General features: G+C 45.1%; 1 protein-coding gene across 2 annotated transcripts in view; it reads right to left on the bottom strand.

Annotated features, from left to right (window-relative positions):
- The window catches only part of DRAM1 (DNA damage regulated autophagy modulator 1), an 87,000-nt gene that overhangs the window by 2,216 nt on the left and 62,383 nt on the right, over positions 1-22,401 (bottom strand). For both annotated transcript variants that reach the window (XM_069973447.1, XM_069973439.1), the window contains exons 2-6: positions 21,644-21,711; positions 20,620-20,762; positions 14,361-14,538; positions 9,017-9,075; positions 3,697-3,789 (exon numbers count right to left, since the gene is read on the bottom strand). In XM_069973447.1, coding sequence (XP_069829548.1) covers positions 3,697-3,789; positions 9,017-9,075; positions 14,361-14,538; positions 20,620-20,762; positions 21,644-21,668 — 498 coding nt within the window. In that variant the 5' untranslated portion in view covers positions 21,669-21,711. The remainder of the gene's footprint in view (positions 1-3,696; positions 3,790-9,016; positions 9,076-14,360; positions 14,539-20,619; positions 20,763-21,643; positions 21,712-22,401) is intronic.

Below are 22,401 nucleotides of genomic sequence, written 5' to 3'. Positions count from 1 at the left end.
GAAGTCTCCCTAGTATAAGAGGTATAACCAGCAAGGAAGACAGTCAAAGTATGGTAACAGACGCAATTATCAGCCATCTTCACAGAAGAAGAAGCCCTTTCAAAACAAAGAGAAAGATCAATGACGCCAGAAGAGATGTCCCTGTAGGAGCAAGGCTGCTTCATTTTGCTTCTGCATGGATGACAACAACTTCAGATGTGTGGGTCAGATCAGTAGTCTCAAGAGGCTACTCCATAGACTTTGCCAATCTTCCCCCAAATCACTACTGCACAAATCTAGGAAAGCCTCTACTTCTACAACTAGTAGAGGAATTTGTTCAAAAAGGAGCCCTGGAGAAAGTGCCTTTCCATCAGCAGCGATCGGAAGTCTATTCAAAGATTTTCGCAGTACCCAAGAAGGAGGGAACCTGGCAGTTAGTGATAGACCTGTCGTTTCTAAACAAGTATATACTTCCGAAACACTTCCGGATGGAAACGATCAGGTCTGTAACAGCTTTCTTACAGGAAGACGATTGGGCCGCAACCTTGGATCTCAAGGACGCGTATTTGCATATTCCCATACTGAAGGCCCATCGCAGATTTCTCAGAGTGGCAATATGGCAAGTAAAGACGGTTCGACATTTCCAGTTTACTTGTCTCCCGTTCGGGATATCCTCAGCCCCGAGAGTCTTCAGCAAAGTAGTGGTCATCCTAGCAGCGCACTTGAGACTCTAAGGAGTCTTCGTCGTCCCGTACTTGGACGATTGGCTCATCAAAGCCCAATCAGAGGAGCTTCTCCGCCAACATATCAACAATGAAGCCTCTCCGACAGTTCCAGTGGTGCTGAAGTTCTTACAAGAAGGGTTTAAGAAGAACTTAAAGTATAATACTTTAAGGTTACAAACCCACTTGGGTCTGCAGCGAGTCTCCATGCTGCGTTTTTGCAGCGAGACTCGCTGCAGATCCCGGCCCTATGCTTTTAATGGCAGACAAACACGCAGCAGGGATGTACATCCCTGCTGCGAGTTTGTCTGCAGCCCACCCCATTAACCCCCCGGCCGCCGGAGCTGATACTTCACCTGATCCCGGCTCCGGCGGTTCCCGATGTCTTCACCAAGCCGGAGCGGGGACCAGGTGAAGTATATGCTCCAGCCAGCCGCCCGCAGCCCCGGCCGCCCGATCGCCCCCCCGCAGCCCCGGCCGCCCCCCCGCAGCCCCGGCCGCCCGATCGCTCCCCCGCAGCCCCGGCCACCCCCCGCAGCCCGATCGCCCCCCCGCAGCCCCGGCCGCCCGATCGCCCCCCCCCGCAGCCCCTCCCGCCCCATCGCAGCCCCGGCCGCCCCATCGCCCCCCCGCAGCCCCAGGCCGCCCGATCGCCCCCCCCCCCCCGCAGCACCGATCGCACGCCCCGCCGCAGCACCGATCGCTTACACGCCCCCCTGCAGCCCCGGCCGCTCGATCGGGGGGGCGTGCGATCGGTGCTGCGATCGGAGCTGCAGTGGGGGGGGCGATCGGGCGGCCGGGGGGGGCGATCGGGCGGCCGGGGCTGCGGGCGGCTGGCTGGAGCATATACTTCACCTGGTCCCCGCTCCGGCTTGCTCAAGACATCGGGAACCGCCGGAGCCGGGATCAGGTGAAGTATCAGCTCCAGCGCTCAGGGGGTTAATGGGGAGGGCTGCAGACAAACTTGCAGCAGGGATGTACATCCCTGCTGCGTTTTTGTCTGCCATTAAAAGCATAGGGCCGGGATCTGCAGCGAGTCTCGCTGCAAAAACGCAGCATGGAGACTCGCTGCAGACCCGCCAAGTGGGTTTGTAACCTAAAAGTTCATTTTTCAGCTATCAATTATCTTTTTCAAGGTCGGTTCTCCAACCAAGTCCTAATTAAAAGATTCTTCAGGGCAGTGAAGAACTTACGGCCTACGGTGAAGAAGCCTACCGCTTCATGGGATCTTTCTATGGTTCTAGACGGGTTAACCCTACATCCATTTGAACCCATGGAGGAATCACACATCAAGCTTCTCTCGTGGAAGGCTCTATTCCTGGTTGCGATCTCGACAGCGAAGAGAATTGGAGAAATACAAGCCTTCTCTTGCAAGCCGCCATATCTCAGAGTTAGCCAGGACTGTCTGATACTACGTACATCACAGGGATTTATCCCTAAAGTACCGTCACCAGCCAATATCTCTCAGGAAGTCTGCTTGCCAGCATTATGTGAGAATCCTCAGGGAATGGAAGAAGTGAGATTGCACTGTTTGGATGTAAAGAGAATTATATTGTTCTATCTTCAGCAAACTCAACCTTTCCGCCTCTCTGATTCATTGTTTATACAATATCAAGGCCCAAACAAGGGTAAAGCAGCGTCCAAGGCCTCCTTGGCTAGATGGGTGAAAGATGTTATATCCTTCTGTTATTCCAACCAAGGTTTGCAACCTCCGGAAAGGATCTAGCGCATTCCACCCGATCCACGGCCACCTCTTGGGCTCATCTGGCTCAGATCTCGTTGGATGATATCTGCCGGGCAGCCTCATGGTCAACTCCCAACACCTTCATCAAACACTATAAGTTGGATAAGTTGTGATCACCAACAAGGAGGCGTCCTTTGGCAAAAGAGTGCTGGAAGTAGCCGCTTCTTCATAAACGCTCCCTTTTCTTTGATTGCTGTTCAATCCCAATTGTTTTTCTGTGCTGCCGTAGAACGAATAGAAAGTTTAAATTTACTCACCGAAATTTCTTCTATGAGTCCGTAGGCAGCACAGCATCCCGCCCTATTAAACGATTTTTTGTTATTGCTGCATAATAAACTTGTGTGGTGTGCTTTCTGGGGACCTCTTATAGCATGGTAATCAGGGTAATATATGTCACCTGTGCATGCTTTAATCATTTGTTTCTTCTGCCTGGTAGGATGAAACTCATGTTAACCCAATTGTTTTTCTGTGCTGCCTACGGACTCATAGAAAGAAGAAATTCCGGTGAGTAAATTTAAACTATATCTGTTACCTTTATCCTCAGTGCTGTTCCCAAGCTGTTTATTTGGAAACCTTATGCCCGGTAACCTGTTAGGAGCACTTGGGGCGGTGCTACCACCCACAAGTACCGATCCAACCCACCCACGGCCGCCCCTACATCATTAGGGGGTGGCATCTAGGGTCTGTAGACCATCCCCCTATCCCCATCCTGTGATCTGCTCCTGCCAGCCCGCCCCCCTAATGACGATCAATGGAGGAGGCAGGCTGGATTGGAGCTCTGGGGCATTAGCTGGCTTACTGGGCAGAGGATTTCAGAATAAAGGTACCAGACATACCTTCATCCTTAGCGCCCTGTGCCCGGTAACGGTAGGTTAGAAACATTTAACCAGCTGATATGTCCCTATAGCGCACGGGGCACTAAAGATGAAGGTAACTACACTTTCTACCCAGCACACAAGTGACATCACTCATGCTATTGCAGAGCGGGGTGAGTATAGGAGTTTTTCTTTTCTTTTTTTTTGACCAACTACAACCACACGAGCTGCAGACCTTCAGTGTATGCTTGGAGTCCCACACTCTACACAGAACATGCATGCAGCACAAGCAGTCTGTGTTGCTGTGTTAGTCCTTGTTATCTAGTGTGTATGGCCAGCCCTACAAAAAACACCAGTAACATAAAAATGAAATAATTCTTCAAGAGTAATGAAACTACAATACCAAACAGATTTAACTATGGTTATTGACACCAACCTGAAACTCCTTAATGTAAGTCAGGAAGAAAGTAACAAATCCAAATGCAACAATCCACTCACAGGCTGCACTTGCTTGGTGATATGGGGAGGGCTGGGGAGGCAAAATAATACAATAATAGCTGAGAATTCACATTTATACATACATTTGATTACATTTGTTTTTGAGGCTTTGAAAGTTAAATGGAGTTGAGCACATTCTCCCTCGGACTGAGAATGTATCCTTTGCATATAGTTGTATGTTCTTTAACTGGATTATTAGGTTATTAGAGAGACTGCTCAGCTATCTATATTTATTTATTTGTTTGCTTCTAACAAATGTATATATGCTGTTTATGCTATACTGTACAGTATATATGTGATGTCTTTAGGTTGCAGGTCATCTTGGACATTGTTGCTATAATAGGTTGCTGTGAGGTATGGATAGCATAGGCCCCAGTAGAGCCTCATGTTGACTGGGAGATGTGTACAGTAACCCCAATACTGTACACCACAACACTGTTGGGTTATGGTGCCATTGGGATGCTATATAGGACTGCTGTCAGCCTATGGGATAGTTATACTTGAGGCAGAATGATTAATACAATTCCATTTGGCTTACACTGCTACAAAATGTGTTGGTTTAGGTCAGACTAATCCCCCTGCATGTGACTCCCTAGCTCAGGGCCGGACTGGGACTTAAAATCAGCCCTGGCAATCAAACCCCAGCAGCCCACATATCATATCCCTCCCTATATATCATGGATAGCGGTATAAAATACGAGCTGTTGCAAATTCTACTTTATTTAGCCATGTCCCTACTACTCCCTTAAACATGTGAACCCACCACCAGCACCTAAAAACAATGCTATAACATAATCTGCTGTGGATTTGATGCAGCATATTTATGCACTCATTCAACTGATTAAATCAGAAGCATCAAATCCGCATTGGATTAGGTATGAACGTGCCCTTAAAGGGAACCTGTGAGGTCTATACCAGGTAACACAGCTGTAGATCCCAGCGTACAGATCAGGGATCGGATCTTTAGTCCACTGTAAACCTCTATAATCTTTCTTTTCATTACCAGCTGAAGTGTCACAGAGGTGGAGCCACAGCAGCACTTTCTGCCCCGCCCCTGCCTGCTCTGACTGATGGACGTATAGGTTAGTGCTGCTGCTGCCGCTGCTGTTGTGAAACTTTAGTTGGAAATGAAAAGGACAATTATATAAGTTTACACTGGACTAAAGATCAGTGATATCTCCCTCACCCCTGTCTGCTAAGAGCTACAGCCCTAGACCTGGTACGGACCTCACAGATTCCCTTTATAGGAGAAAAACATGGCCACTTTCTTCCAGAAACAGCGCCACACTCTTCTTCAGTTTGTGTGAGGTATTGCAGCTCAGTTCCATTGAAGTGAATGGAGCCAAGTTGTAATAACCATACACTGAGGACAGGATGGTGCTGTTTTTGGACAAAAGTTACAATATTTTTTAAATACCTTTTATCCTGACTATGTCTGCACTCCATATAATGGCGGTCAAAGCTACATAATAAGCTGCTAGATAGCCATTTCCTACTGGATATCCATCTATCTATCTATCTATCTATCTATCTATCAGTAGGGCCCCAGGAAAAATTGAAGGATATATAATGGTAACATGGGTAAGAATTTTCTGTGCATGATAATACTGTCATAGTTAATAACACCAGTAAGCAAATATTATCACCATACTGTACACGTTACTGCCATACTGTCACTAAGCAAACCCACCAATATTGCCAATACTACCAGTATATAAGTAACAAATAATATCACCACACCATGAGCACGGCCATTACCACCACATAATGACTAATACCGCTACACTGTGACTGAATACAATCCACATATATATCCATATATAAAATCCATATATATATATCCATATATACAATCCATATATAAAACACTAATATTACCAATAATACGAGTAATACCATCACACCATGCCCACTACTCTCACCATACAGTGACTGGATAATACCACTATACCATCACACCATGCCCACTACTCCCACCATACAGTGACTGGATAATACCACTATACCATCACACCATGCCCACTACTCCCACCATACAGTGACTGGATAATACCCCTATACCATCACACCATGCCCACTACTCCCACCATACAGTGACTGGATAATACCACTATACCATCACACCATGCCCACTACTCTCAGCATACAGTGACTGGATACCACTATACTGGCACCAAATAACAGCCACTATATAAAGACCAATATTCTCCCAAAGCAGTGACCATAGAACACAGGTGTTACACTCTGTCCCTCCAGCTGTTACAGAACTACAAATCCCATCATGCCTGGACAGCTAAAGCATGATTAGAATTGTAGTTTTGCAACACCTGGAGGGCCGGAGTGTGACACCCCTGATACTGAGGTAGATCCCAGCTGTATAAAGGTTCTGCAGACCTTATAAGTGATTATAGTGCAGTTACATCCTGTCACTCACAGTAGGCGTCTTCTCTGCATGAAGAGACGTCCACTTTTCCTTTTCTTCTCCATCTGGCTCCGGCCATCATGAAGGCTTCTCTGGCCATGACTCCTCTCCACGGGATCTGCCAGACAGACATTTTAGGCTTCATGACTTCATGCTCCAGCAACATCCTCATCTATACATCCCTCCATATAGAATAGCCCCCCTGCTGTACATCCCCCCCCCTATAGAATAGCCCCCCTGCTGTACATCCCCTTATATAGAATAGCCCCCCTGCACCCCCCATATAGAATAGCCCCCTGCATCCCCCCATATAGAATAGCCCCCCTGCATCCCCCTCCCATATAGAATAGCCCCCTGCATCCCCCTCCTACATAGAATGCCCCCCTGCATCCCCCTCCCATTTAAAATAGCCCCCTGCATCCCCCTCCAATATAGAATAGCCCCCGGCATCCCCCTCCGATATAGAATAGCCCCCCTGCATCCCCCTCCCATATAGAATAGCCCCCTGTATCCCCCTCCTATATAGAATAGCCCCCTTGCATCCCCCTCCCATATAGAATAGCCCCCTGCATCCCCCTCCCATTTAGAATAGCCCCCTGCACCCCCCTCCCATATAGAATAGCCCCCCTGCATCCCCCTCCCATATAGAATAGCCCCCTGCATCCCCCTCCCATATAGAATAGCCCCCCTGCACCCCCCTCCCATATAGAATAGCCCCCTGCATCCCCCTCCCATATAGAATAGCCCCCTGCATCCCCCTCCCATATAGAATAGCCCCCCTGCACCCCCCTCCCATATAGAATAGCCCCCTGCATCCCCCTCCCATATAGAATAGCCCCCCCTGCACCCCCTCCCATATAGAATAGCCCCCTGCATCCCCCTCCCATATAGAATAGCCCCCTGCATCCCCCTCCCATATAGAATAGCCCCCCCTGCACCCCCTCCCATATAGAATAGCCCCCTGCATCCCCCTCCCATATAGAATAGCCCCCTGCATCCCCCCATATAGAATAGCCCCCTGCATCCCCCTCCCATATAGAATAGCCTCCCCTGCACCCCCCTCCCATATAGAATAGCCTCCCCTGCACCCCCCTCCCATATAGAATAGCCTCCCCTGCACCCCCCTCCCATATAGAATAGCCTCCCCTGCACCCCCTCCCATATAGAATAGCCTCCCCTGCACCCCCTCCCATATAGAATAGCCCCCTGCATCCCCCCATATAGAATAGCCCCCTGCATCCCCCTCCCATATAGAATAGCCTCCCCTGCACCCCCCTCCCATATAGAATAGCCTCCCCTGCACCCCCTCCCATATAGAATAGCCCCCCTGCATCCCCCTCCCATATAGAATAGCCCCCCCCCTGCACCCCCCTCCCATATAGAATAGCCTCCCCTGCACCCCCTCCCATATAGAATAGCCCCCTGCATCCCCCATATAGAATAGCCCCCTGCATCCCCCTCCCATATAGAATAGCCCCCTGCATCCCCCCCCCATATAGAATAGCCCCCCTGCATCCCCCTCCATATAGAATAGCCCCCCTGTCCATCCCCCTCCCATATAGAATAGCCCCCTGCACCCCCCCTTCCATATAGAATAGCCCCCCTGCATCCCCCCCCTATATAGAATGGCCCCCTGCATCCCCCTCCCATATAGAATAGCCCCCCTGCACCCCCTATCATATAGAATAGCCCCCCTGCATCCCCCTATCATATAGAATAGCCCCCTGCATCCCCCTCCAATATAAATTAGCCCCCTGCATCCCCCTCCCATATAGAATAGCCCCCTGCATCCCCCTCCCATATAGAATAGCCCCCTGCATCCCCCTCCCATATAAATTAGCCCCCTGCATCCCCCTCCAATATAGAATAGCCCCCTGAATCCCCCTCCCATATAAAATAGCCTCCTGCATCCCCCAATATAGAATAGCCCCCCTGCATCCCCCTCCCATATAGAATAGCCCCCCCTGCACCCCCTCCCATATAGAATAGCCCCCCTGCATCCTCCTCCTATATAGAATAGCCCCCCCTGCACCCCCCTCCCATATAGAATAGCCCCCCCTGCACCCCCTCCCATATAGAATAGCCCCCCTGCATCCCCTCCCATATAGAATAGCCCCCCTGCACCCCCTCCCATATAGAATAGCCCCCCTGCATCCTCCTCCTATATAAAATAGCCCCCCCTGCCATATAGAATAGCCCCCCTGCATGGCCACATGTGAAGGGGTTAAAAAAAAAAAAAAATTCTCACCTCACCTCGCTCCCAGAAGCTTCTTCCTTGGCTGTATCTTCGGTCCACGGCGGCGGCGGCGGCTCTCCTCTCTCTCCTCCAGGTCCTCAGCGGCGCGTCAGGGAAGTGACGTCACCGCTGGGGGCCTGGTGGAGGTGGCTGCAGACGTGCCTGCGCGCGGCACGTCTGCGGCCCTCGGCACTTGGGAGGGGAACAACGGGGCGGAGACACGCCACCGCAGCCCCCTCCCGCCACCACAGCCCGCTCACCTTGGCCCGGCTGGCCCGCTCCTGACGTGCTCCGCCAATCAACGAGGGGCCACAGCGGCGGGCCGCATCGGCCCCACGTTGATTGGACTGGAGGAGCATGTCAGGAGCGGGCCGCAGCGGTGATTATTTTTTTTTTCTATTAGACAGCCCGGGCGGCCCACAGACTGGTAATCTGGCCAGCCCAGCGGGCATTTGCCCGCCTTGCCAGATTACCAGTCCGGGCCTGCCCTAGCTGCTAGAAGGTCAAGGTATCCTTGTGCACCAATGTCTCCGGCTTCTCGACACATGATAAAGATGGAAACCGTTTAAACGTAAAAAATAAATAAATAAAATATCCTACCTCTTCACCAGCTTCACAATGGTACATTTTCATACCATCAAATGAAGCACATATTATCACTGTTGGATGTACATGTTAAGGACATGGACTGATAGTTGGAAAGAAATACATGGTTTCATTTGCAGCTTAATTACAACAAAACAGTGATACAGCAATATGTTCAGCTATAATTGGGGAGTATGAAGGATTGTGGGGGGGTTTACATGCAAGGCTTTTCCTAGGCTCAACCAGTGCTTTAATATAAAATATATACACTACCGTTCAAATGTTTGGGGTCACCCAAACAATTTTGTGTTTTCCATGAAAAGTCACACTTATTCACCAGCATACGTTGTGAAATGAATAGAAAATAGAGTCAAGACATTGACAAGGTTAGAAATAATGATTTATATTTGAAATAACATTGTTTTTACATCAAACTTTGCTTTCGTCAAAGGATCCACCTTTTGCAGCAATTACAGCATTGCACACCTTTGGCATTCTAGCTGTTAATCTGTTGAGGTAAGCTGGAGAAATTGCACCCCACACTTCTAGAAGCAGCTCCCACAAGTTGGATTGGTTGGATGGGCACTTCTGGCGTACCATACGGTCAAGCTGCTCCCACAACAGCTCAATGGGGTTCAGATCTGGTGACTGCGCTGGCCACTCCATTACCTATGATAGAATACCAGCTGCCTGCTTCTGCTGTAAATAGTTCTTGCACAATTTGGAGGTGTGTTTAGGGTCATTGTCCTGTTGTAGGATGAAATTGGCTCCAATCAAGCGCTGTCCACTGGGTATGGCATGGCGTTGCAAAATTGAGTGATAGCCTTCTTTATTCAGAATCCCTTTTACCCTGTACAAATCTCCCACCTTACCAGCACCAAAGCAACCCCAGACCATCACATTACCTCCACCATGCTGAACAGATGGCGTCAGGCATTCTTCCAGCATCTTTTCATTTGTTCTGCGTCTCACAAACGTTCTTCTTTGTGATCCAAACACCTCAAACTTGGATTCATCCGTCCTCAATACTTTTTTCCAGTCTTCCTCTGTCCAATGTCTGTGTTCTTTTGCCCATCTTAATCTTTTTCATTTATTGGCCAGTCTCAGATATGGCTTTTTCTTTGCCACTCTGCCCTGAAGCCCAAAATCCCGCAGCCGCCTCTTCACTGTAGATGTTGACACTGGTGTTTTGCGGGTACTATTTAATGAAGATGCCAGTTGGGGACCTGTGAGGCGTCTGTTTCTCAAACTAGAGACTCTAATGTGCTTATCTTCTTGCTTAGTTGTGCAACGCAGCCTCCCACTTCTTTTTCCACTCTGGTTAGAGCCTGTTTGTGCTGTCTTCTGAAGGGAGTAGTACACACCCTTGTAGGAAATCTTCATGTTTCTTAGCAATTTCTCGCATGGAATAGCCTTCATTTCTAAGAACAAGAATAGACTGTCGAGTTTCAGATGAAAGTTCTCTTTTTCTGGCCATGTTTAATTGACCCCACAAATGTGATGCTCCAGAAACACAATCTGCTCAAAGGAAGGTCAGTTTTGTAGCTTTTGTAACGAGCTAGACTGCTTTCAGATGTGTAAACATGATTGCACAAGGGTTTTCTAATCATCAATTAGCATTCTGAGCCAATGAGCAAACACATTGTACCATTAGAACACTGGAGTGATAGTTGCTGGAAATGGGCCTCTATACACCTATGTAGATATTGCACCAAAAAACAGACATTTGCAGCTAGAATAGTCATTTACCACATTAGCAATGTATAGAGTGTATTTGTTTAAAGTTAGGACTAGTTTAAAGTTATCTTCATTGAAAAGAACAGTGCTTTTCCTTAAAAAATAAGGACATTTCAATGTGACCCCAAACTTTTGAACGGTAGTGTATATGTATATATATATATATATATATATATATATATATATATATATATATATATTTATATTTATTATGTGAATAACTATCATTACACTGTATAGCCTTCACAAATAATTGTTACTCAAAGTGCACATAACAATAGTACATGCAGAGCTCAGTATCAGTCAATCTGTGGTTAGTTCCCCTAGTAAGAGTAAAGAGACGGGAAGACTCTAATACTGTAATCATCCTTTTGCATATGGTCCCGAATATAATACAATGTTCTTGAGTCAGCAAAGACTAAAGGCCGTATTAGATGGCCTGATGTGCAGAGTAGACAGCTTGATAGTTGAACGGGCAGGGCTGCACGGACATTGTTAGCATTGTTCGTGCAGCCCTGGCTTTAATCAGCCGTCGTTTTTTAAACTTGTTGATTGCGGATCGTTGTCTTTATTATATGGGGGATATCTACCTAGTTTCGCAGATAATTGTTCTGTGTAATCGGGCCTTTAAGGGTGTATGACATGGGAAGATTATCATCCAGATCAGGCAAATACAGTACCTCCCTGTGTAATGGAGTGAGTGATCAGCAAACGCCTGCTTGTCGACTGATCGCTGAATTTTACTAAGTCAAAAGATAATCTGCTGTTGGCCACACATCTCTCCGTGTAATAAGAAATGCAAAGGAAATCGCTAGCTCTGGCCCTGCAGTTATCCAGCCGTGTAATAGACTTGTTAGGCGACCGCTGATCTAGCAGATCAGACCTCAGACAGCGGGCCGGGCCATCTAATACACAAATCCCTCTCAGTGCAGTCACTAAAGTAGGGGCCACATAGAGTTCAGACCCACAGTCATTGGTGAGTGTTCTCATGTGGCAGTTTAGGGTACTCATCTGTACCAGTAGAACCAGGAAGGATACACTGTAGTATTAGTGAAGCGTCTGTCTCTGTATTATTTTTGTGCCTATTTTTCTTCATGTTTTCTTACTTTGTGTTGATAATTTGGTGTCTTTGCAACCAGTTACCAGTTTTCCAAAGAATTATGGTTTTAGCTTGGTCATCCTAGAACCATCTAAAGGGGAACTTCAAAGGTAAAAATGTTTTCAAGTCAACTGGTATTAGAAAGTTATACAGTTTTGTATATTATGTCTATTGCAACAGGGGCGTAGCTAATGTCCCCTGGGCCCTGGTGCAAGAGGTCAATATAAATAAATATATATATATATATATATATATATATATATATATATATATATATATATTTATATATGCAAAAAGACTCACTGCATTTTTCAGTGTGAACTGGGGCCAGTAGCTGCACCAGGATCCACTGGTGTAAACTTATATAAATGTCCAAAAATGCTGCAGCAATCCACAATTTAAACGGAAAACTTATTTTCCCATAAAGTGAATAGCTTTATGGGAAAATAAACACAGACTTTTCCATTTGAATTCTGGAGTGAATATATACATATCTCCCTATGGCCCCTTGTCTCATCTCACATATAATAATCCCTTTATACTGCCCCCCCCCCCACCATAATATTGTTTCTCACCCCCTACCCTTTCACTATTACCTCTTTTCTCCTGTATGCTGTATACACAAAGCTTTTTCTTTTTTTTAACCTTGGGGAATTCCTACCCAATAATGTTCTACAAAATACAAAAAAGTCATACAGGGACTCACAGGTGACGTCTTCTTTCATCTGAGGCGTCACTTTCCTTTTCCTCTCCATCCAGCCCAGGCCACCATGATGATTTCTTGCAGCTACAATTCATCTCTTCTGAACCTGTGAGACAAATATCATAGGCTCCGCACTTATCCAGCAACTTACTTTTTTCCCTAAGATTCTACACAAATTCCACTTAAGGTGTCATGTGCAGTAAAGCGAGTAGGTATGTGGGTTGCCCCCTGTATGTAGGATCCCCTTCTGTGCCCCCATATAGAAATAATGCCCCCTGTGCCCTGTATATAGTAATAATGCCCGGTGCCCTGCATATAGTAATAATGCCCACAAAAAGAGAAGTTTGCTGAACGGCACTGTATGGCTTAGTGGCTCAGGTTCGGGTGCTCAGTCTCACGGTCCCAGACCCAGGTCCCAGCGATACAAGAAATGTAGAGATGAGGCGGCACTCCAGATATAAGTGAATAAGAAGTGGTTTAGTTTATTCACCCAACATGCAACGTTTTAATCTACTCAATGAGATCTTTGTCAAGCGCTGGACAAAGATCTCATTGAGTAGATTGAAACGTTGCATGTTGGGTGAATAAACTAAACCACTTTTTATTCACTTATATCTGGAGTGCCGCCTCATCTCTACACTTCTAGTAATAATGCCCTGTGCCGTGCACATAGTAATACTGCCCCTTGTGCCCTACATATAATAATAATGGCCCCATGTGCCCTGCATATAGTAATAATGCCCCCTACTGTGCCATGCATATAGTAATAGAGCCCCCTGTGCCCTGCATATACTAATATTGTCCCTGCTGTGCCCTGCATATAGTAATAGAGCCCCCTGTGCCCTGCATATAGTAATAGAGCCCCCTGTGCCCTGCATATAGTAATAGAGCCCCCTGTGCCCTGCATATAGTAATAGAGGCCCCTGCTGTACCCTGCATATAGTAATAGAGCCCCCTGCATTGGAAAAAAAAAGAAACCATTATACTCACCTAATCCAGGGATGGCAGCTTGTTCTCTCTCTCTTGTGGCCCCGGCCTCTGGCACTGTGTTCAGGGATGGAGGGGTCCCTCAGGTAGGCGGGCGGAGGGCAGAAATTAGAGAAAGGGGATCCTCAGATGCCTCAAGGAAAGCAGTCCAGCGCAGGGAGCGGGGCGCCGTATCGGCATAGCAAGCCGCTGCGCTCCCTTGAGGTGCCTTAGGTTTTCATACCCCCTGCTTGGGTTGGGAGGCAAGGGGCCATGAGGTGGCAAGGGGGGACCCCCTTGCTGGCGGGCCGGGTCGCAGCCGCGACCGTGGCAACCGCTATAGCTACGCCACTGTATTACAGCATCTCAAGCCTTCAAGCACTTATCAGCTGCTATATGTCCTGCCAGAAGTGGTGTTTTCTTTCCCTTATGACACAGTGCTGCTACCTCTGTCTGTGACAGGAACTGTCCAGAGTGGGGGAGGTTTCCTGGTGCTGCTGTATACTCTATAAAATGCAAAATTGTTGAAAACTATTTTATTCAAAAAAAGTTTTCCATGGATCTTTGCTACCTTTCTGGACAGTTCCCATCACAGACAGAGGTGGCAGCAGAGAGACACTATATCAGACTAGAAAGAAAACGTCATTAGGTGTAGGGCATACAGCAGCTGATAAGTACAGAAAGACTTGAGTTTTTTTAAACAGAAGGAATTTACAGATCTGTATATCTTTATGACACCAGTTGATTTAAAAACAAGTACTCCTTAAAAATAGTTGTTGAGAGATCACTATACAATATAAACTATATAAGATATAAAGACATACACGCTTAAATAACTATCATGAAAAGGATACTAGGAAATATAGCAATAACTGATATTACAGAAATTGTCATTCGTATATAGCAGATTCCCTTGTTGCTCCATTGTGGGCAGGCTTTAAAGGTGATTAGGGATTGAAGAAATATATATGCAACCCCACAGATAAAGGTGAGGAGAGCTCCCACGTCATGCACTGCTGTAACCGATGTCTCCTGTAAAATAACATACGGGTTATTGCAAGATTATTGCAGATTTAGTTGCCCTATATGAAGATTACAGTATTCTCCAGTTAACCCAAGTTCAGTAAAGGGCAGACGGCAACCTCACGTCATCACTTTCAGCTGTGGTTTATTACTGGATTATTTAAGTAACCTATTTATCATATGACTTGTAAAGTAACAAAAATAGGACAATATACAATTTACTTAAAAGTCCCATCCTATTTTTCTTATAGCTAAAGGGTGGGGTTTATCTCCTCTCCCAGGCCAATGTTAGAATTGAAGAATATTGTGGTGTTGGCTGGAAATTTACTGTAAAAATCTTCAGCCTTTTATACATTACAATTTATGTCACGGTTAAAACCTTAAAAGAAGATGTGAGAAGTAATGTATGCTAACACATTGCATCACTTACCTACTACAAATCATGAAATACAGCTTGCGTCATAGCCAAGAGTTGTGGCCATAGTTGCATTTGGAAACAGTCAACAAGCTTATTGATGGACACACCATCCTCCCGTATTGGAGCGGACCAGTTTACATGTGTGAATTCTCAAGAAAGCATATTACTAGAGCAAGCACTGTACAGGCGTTTATCCAGCAAGTAATGCATTGGGGTAGAAATGAGATGGAGAGAGGGATGAGAGAGAAGTGATGCTTCAAACTAGAGCAGGCATGTCCAAAGTCCGGCCCGCGGGCCATTTGCGGCCCGCGTTCCGAACTTTTACGGCCCCCCAGGTATCCAGCAGCAGCTAGCGGAATTCCGCAATGGAATTGTCCGTCGCGGAATTCCGCTAGCCTCCCGCTCATAATGGGAGTCTATGAGCGGGAGGCTAGCGGAATTCCGCTAGCTTTGCTCAGTGGGACGGGGGGCCGTACTGAGTGCTGACATCTCGGAAATCGCGAGATTTCGGCTTTCCGAGATTTCAGTACTGAGTACTGACAGCCAGCTGGAGATCTCGGACGGGGGCCGTACTGAGTACTGACATCTCGGAAATCGCGAGATTTCGGCTTTCCGAGATTTCAGTACTGAGTACTGACAGCCAGCTGGAGATCTCGGACGGGGGCCGTACTGAGTACTGACATCTCGGAAATCGCGAGATTTCGGCTTTCTGAGATTTCAGTACTGAGTACTGACAGCCAGCTGGAGATCTCGCATGTTCCACCCTCTGCACCTTTCTAATCTCTCCCCTTTTGGCCAATTTTTATAATGGCAACTATAAATAAAAAACGAAAAGTTGACAGCGAGGGACGCCGCTTCCAGGACAAGTGGAAAGTGGAATATTTTTTCACTGAAATAAAGAATCACTGTGTTTGTCTGATATGCCAAGAGACCGTGGCTGTTTATAAGGAATTTAATGTCAAGCGACACTATCAGTCAAAATATAGCACATACGACAAGCTAACAGGGCGTGACCGAAGTGAAAAGTTGAAGCAACTTGAAGCTGTTTTATTGTCACAACAGCGATTTTTTACAAGAGCCCGTGAGTCAACTGAAAATGCCATAAAGGCTAGCTATGAGGTGGCAGCGTTAATTCCTAAAAATTGCAAATCTTTTGCAGAGGGTGACTTTTTCAAAGAATGTGTTATGAAAATGGTACAGAATATCTGTCCCGAGAAGAAGCAAGAGTTTTCCAACATTTGCCTGGCTCGTAATACTGTAGCATGGAGAATTGAAGATATCTCATCGGATATTAAGAGACAATTGATGTCAAAAGGAGCTGATTTTGACTTCTTTTCAATAGCCTGTGATGAAAGCACGGACCTCTCTGACACAGCTCAGTTGCTGATTTTTTTAAGAGGTGTGGATGATGAAATGAATGTGACTGAAGAGCTACTTGACCTCCAGAGCCTCAAGGATCAAACAAGAGGGAAAGATTTATTTCATTCCGTTAGTTCTGCCGTAGACGACATGAAACTGCCTTGGAACAAAGTTACTGGAATTATTACTGATGGGGCACCTACCATGACTGGTGAACGAAGTGAATTATCAACCCTAATCTGTAACAAGGTGAGCGAAGAAGGAGACAAAGCTATTAAACTTCATTGCATCATTCATCAACAAGTTCTCTGTGCTAAACATCTCCAATATGATCATGTTATGAAACCGGTGGTAAAGACCATTAATTTTATCCGCTCTAAAGCCCTGTACCACCGCCAGTTTAATCAGTTTCTACTGGATATACAGGCTGAATATGAAAATGTTTCATATCATAACGATGTAAGATGGCTCAGTCGGGGGTCTGCACTGCAACGTTTCTACTCTCTCAGAAAGGAAATAGGAGAATTCTTGGAAACAAAGGGACAACCAATGCGAGAACTATCTGATCCAATTTGGCTAGCTGATTTGGGGTTTCTAGTTGACCTAACAAAGCATCTGAATGTACTGAACACGAATCTTCAGGGCAAAGATGCAGCGGTGAACCAACTTTATTCACACCTCAAAGCCTTTGAAACAAAGCTGCAACTTTTCCTAAGGCATTTGTCACAAACACCGCCCAATACCATCCATTTTTCAGCGCTACAGGAAATAATTAACAGTTTTCCACAGAATGATATCAGTGCGCAAACAAGCAGGTATGCAGCAGACATCACATCTCTGGCTGGAGAGTTTAAACGGCGCTTTCAAGATTTTGCAGCTATTGAAAAGGACATCAGCATTTTCTCCTCTCCATTCTCTGTTGACCCCGACAATGCTCCTGATCAGTTGCAGCTCGAGCTCATTGAGCTACATTGTGACAGCGAGTTAAGAAGTCGTCATCAACAGCTTTCTCTTGTTAACTTTTATCCCAATTGGATAAGAGTCAGTTTCAAGAGATTCGAACATTGGCTAAGAAAGCCCTGAGCTTGTTTGGCTCAACATATTTGTGTGAGAAGACATTCTCTGTTATGAACTTTAACAAGAACCGTGTGAGGACAAGACTAAGTGACTCTCACCTGCGTGACATTTTGCACATCAAAACCACGACCTTTGAACCAGACCTAGTCTATGTGCTGCAGTCCAGATCCCAGTTTCACCCTTCACATTAGTGAAGGCTAGTTTCTTTTTTTTTTTCAATTGAGATTAATACATTGTAAAATCTTGCTTAATGTCAGTTGGATAGACAGTTATACATTTGAACACATGTATACTTGCTGTTATGTTCCTGTTCACATTTTTTGAACTGATAAGTTGACAGGCAACCTTACATTACTTCGTGTAATGTACTTTACAATGTTCCTGATATATCCCAGTTTCCTGTTTTTATTATATTAAAGGGGTTGTCCAAGTTCAGAACCCAGACATGCCCCCTTTTTCACCCAGGCAGCCCCCTGCCATAATCATCAGAGCATCTCATGCTCCGATGTGCTCCCTTTCCTCTGCGCAATTTAGTGCAGGACTAAAGTAGGGCATTGTAGCATAAACTGCTTCGATGCTCAAGTCAGGAAGGGGCTTCCTGGGTGAGAATGGGGGTATATCTGGGTTAACCCCTTTAAGGCATATTGATTAAACACCTGTTTAGATTTGTCATACAAGTCATAAAATAAAAAGTATGCAGTTTTCAATAAACTTTGTAAAAAAAAGTTTATTTGCATTCATTTTAATGGTCCAAAGAATGTCAAGCAAAATGGTCGGCCCTCGCACATGTTCACTTCATCAAATTTGGCACTCTTCGAAAAAAGTTTGGACATGCCTGAACTAGAGTGAGATGGGGAGGGGGGGGGGAGCTGTGCTGTGGACCAGGAATGATATGGGAAACCAGCGATTTAGATGGGAAGCTATAATGTCGTTTTGGACTGAGATGTGGAGTCACGCTGGGGACCAGGAATTAGAAAGTAAGAAAGGCTGCGCAGCTGGAATAAGATTGGTAGGCTTGGTGGGGACTATGAATCAGATGAAGAACGATGTTGGCGACAAGGGATCAGAGGGCATACCATGCTGGGGGAAAAGTGCATCCATATTCCATCCGTTTTTTCATCCATTTTTTTTTTTTTAAACAGATGGAAAAAACATAGTGTAAACCCAACCTAGACTGTAAAATAGTGTTCGGTAAGCATCCTCTTTCATGTTACTCATAGAAACCTAGACCTTACCTGGCTCTAGTCACAATGCAAATCTACAGCATCAGCTATAGGTCTAGATTAAGAAAGATGCAATGTTGCTTTACATGTGATTACTTGATTATCTAATGAGGTTGGAATTGTAGCCAGGAGGGTTCAAGAAATAATAAAAGTTACTGGATAGTTTTGGTGTCAATTTCCTTTTTAGGTTATGTTTGCACACATTGGAGTTACATTGCGTTACCGCAATGAAGGGTGGCTGGACAGCAATTAAACGGTTAATTACTGCAGTGAAGTGATGGGATGATGAAGTTAAAAAATTTAATGAAACATGCAAAAAAAAAAAAGAAAAATGCAGTACTGCAATAAAAGTGCAAGAGCCTTGAGAACAAGAAAATGTCCGCACATCTCACCCATGTTTGATACTAAAGCTTTTCAGCTACATTAAAAACCAACATCAGAAGTTAGAATATCATTTGATCAAATGAAAATGCAACGTAAAATCATCTTTTCATTGCCGTAATTAATCATTTCATTGCCGTCCAGCCATCCCTGATTACGTTAAGGCAATGAAACTCTGATGGTGTGTTTACACAGAGAGATTTATCTGACAGATTTGCGAAGCCAAAGCCAGGAACAGACTATAAACAGAGAACAGGTCATAAAGAAAAGACTGAGATTTCTCCTCTTTTCAAATCCATTCCTAGGTTTGGCATCCAAAATCTGACAGATAAATCTGTCTCTGTAAACGCACCATTATATGTATGAAATACCCTAAATTGCATGACCTGAAATCAATTACTATTAGGGTCCATTTACACAGAAAGATTATCTGACAGATTATCTGCCAAAGATTTGAAGCCAAAGCCAGGAATGGATTTGAAAAGAGGAGAAATCTCAGGCTTTCCTTTATGACCTGTTAAACCCTGTTTAAAGTCTGTTTCTGGCTTTGGCTTCAAATTTTTGGCAGATAATCTGTCAGATAATCTTTCTGTGTAAATGGACCCAAACACATTTCAATTTGCTGATCTTACAAGCAAAAATGTTAGTGTTTTTTATTTTTTGTGACTTCACCTGTATAAAGTAGTTGCCTAAAAGTGTTTTATGTACTATGTGTAGTACTTCACTTTTCCTGTGGTAGCACTGCAGAAAAATTTAACTTTTATTACCATGCATACTAACAGATTACAGCTAATTGCTGGGGGTTCAATTGGGGGGAACTTTGTTCCTTCTAACAAGAGGGAAATGTTCAGCGGAGAACCCCTTTAAAGGGAACCTCTCCAGTTATTTATGGTGCCCTCACTAAAGATCATCATACCATAGCGACAGACACATTGGGGGACATTTATGAAGTCCGACATATGAGTATGCTGGTCTTAAATTAGACCCCGCTCCCAACTGCACACCTCTTAGTGAATCCAACCTAACCTGTGCCTGCCGTATGGTGGGCGCAGAAATCTACATCTGCTCCCGAGCAGGTATAGATTTCTGCCATGATTTCTGCCATCGGGCCAGTGGGGAATATGGCAGACATATGCCAGGGCTGGGGTGTAGGTCAGATTCGCCCCTTCTCCCTGGCGTACACCCCGGCCACAGCGTTCATAAATCTCCCCCATTGTTTTCAACAGTCTGTCGCTTATACCAAAATGTAGATTAATTTAGGGGCACTTACAGACAGAAATATGTACACTAAGCGCTACCAAAAAGGCTTATCAGTATAGGTGCTACTGCCCCTTTCCACCCACTGATGATTGGTAGGTTTCTCCCCATGCACTGTTTATTGGTTGCACATCTATCCTAGTAAACAGGGAATATGCAGGCAACAATGGGGTAAATGAAAAGTACCCTAAGGTGGGACTCACATGTTGGTGACCACAGGGTATGCCATAAGCGTCCCCTAGATGTATCCCAGATGGGCATACGCCTTTAGGAAAATAAATGCTGGATCTTTTCTATGGGTTAATTTACTAGTTTGAATAACTCTCCCATAACAACACTGAAGATGAATTATAAGATTTTGACCAACTAACCTACCTGAAAGGAAGCCACAATGCCCATCCCAATGCAGCCAATAACTCCAATTAGAAATGATGCCAAGTTGAACCAGTAATTCAGAAAAGAGATTCTCACATTTTGAGCCTGGATTATTTTATACCTTACATACATTGTGGCAGCACCTGATATGACAGAAACACAGGAGTAAATCACACCATAAGTAAAAGAAATCAAACCTGTGATTGATTAAAAAAGTATTATTCACTATTTAAAAAAATAATTCAAAACAGATGCACTGGGGGAATTTCACTTAAAACAGACTGTCCAAGATTAAATTTATATTTATTTTTTAATGGGGGGTTAAAAGTCACACAAATGTCACTTCTGCCATTGTAACAACTCCCAGTCCCCATGTCTTCCTGGTTAGGCTACATTCACACGTTAGTTGTTCTGTCCACAATAGCGGGCACGCAATTGCGGACAGAACATAAAACCAATGTTATTCACTGGCCCCGTTCACATGTCCGTACGTATATACGGGGCTGCGATCCGTGCCGTGGGATTGCTAGGGTAATGAAGTGTGAATGTATTGCTCCCTGAAGCATGGAGCACTACAGATGCACACTCATAGTGCGGATCGCAGGCCGCACTACGGAAGTATGAATATAGCACTCTGGAGGAAGTTTTGTTTATCAGTTCTTATACAGCTATGGTACTCTGAATTTGCATGTATGGCATTTAGTTAAGGCACTATAAAATTGATGACAGTTTCCCTTTAAGGGTAAATTCACAAGGGCAGATCCGCCAGGAGTCTCACGCACGAAATCCGCAGCTAATCCGCAGCTAATCCGCAATACATGTATTATTCTTATTATTATTAATACTTGTATTGCAGATTAGCTGTGGATTAGCTGTGGATTTCGTGCGTGAGACTCCCGGCGGATCCGCCCATGTGAATTTACCCTAAGGGTCAGTGAATGACCTAACCTGGTCTAAAATGTCCAGAAGTAAACTTTTTATGATAATGTAGGTTGTATAAGATATTTTAACAAGAGGCACTTACCCAAAACAGCAGTGACACTGATCATAAATCCAAACAGTCCACTTTCTGGAATGCATGTGCCAGTGTCACTAGATAAAAGACAAAGGTATAACATTAAGAATGTAAGCAGTCTCCACTGTGACAATGCCCACAGCTAAAATGGAATTTTGTTGTTTTTTTTTAATTAAATATGTTGCAGTAATTTGAATTTAGACTGTAGAGGGATCCTGGGCAACACCACTGCTTGCCCCAGTTCTCCCTTTCTTGACTAACTGGTATACAGGGCTGAAAGCTCAGGGAAGGTGTGGGAGGGTGAAGGTATGCATACTGTGGCTCAGCATCACTTCTGTGGCACTTCAGCTTCCGAGGAAAAATACAACTTTATAACTCTACAAATGGCCATCAACAAATACAAAGGCATTGTTTGTTTTATCTGTCTATCAGCTATTTGCCTTTGTCTGCAGCTCTGTATCTGGTACAGACCTGACAAATTCTCTTTAAAATCCCCCCAACAGACCAGGAGGATTTTTAGATCACTCCCACAAATACTAGCAACTCAGTAAAAGAGGTCCTGGCACTTACATATGTGTCTCAAGGACAGTCTGACTTAATTTAACGTAAGTGCATTCAGCAAATTTCCCCCTGGAAAAGCCACACTACCTTCCTGATTGCAGAGCAGAGAGTATCAAAAACACATACTAAATGCGATGATTCATACTAGCATAAGATGCACCACATTTTGACTGTGAATTTACAGCAAAACCCTAGCACACATCAGA

This window comes from Dendropsophus ebraccatus, chromosome 1 (assembly GCF_027789765.1).
Source record: "Dendropsophus ebraccatus isolate aDenEbr1 chromosome 1, aDenEbr1.pat, whole genome shotgun sequence".
In the NCBI taxonomy this organism is placed as follows: domain Eukaryota; kingdom Metazoa; phylum Chordata; class Amphibia; order Anura; family Hylidae; genus Dendropsophus; species Dendropsophus ebraccatus.
Note: the sequence above shows the minus strand (reverse complement) of the source record. Positions and strands in the feature narration are given on the sequence as shown.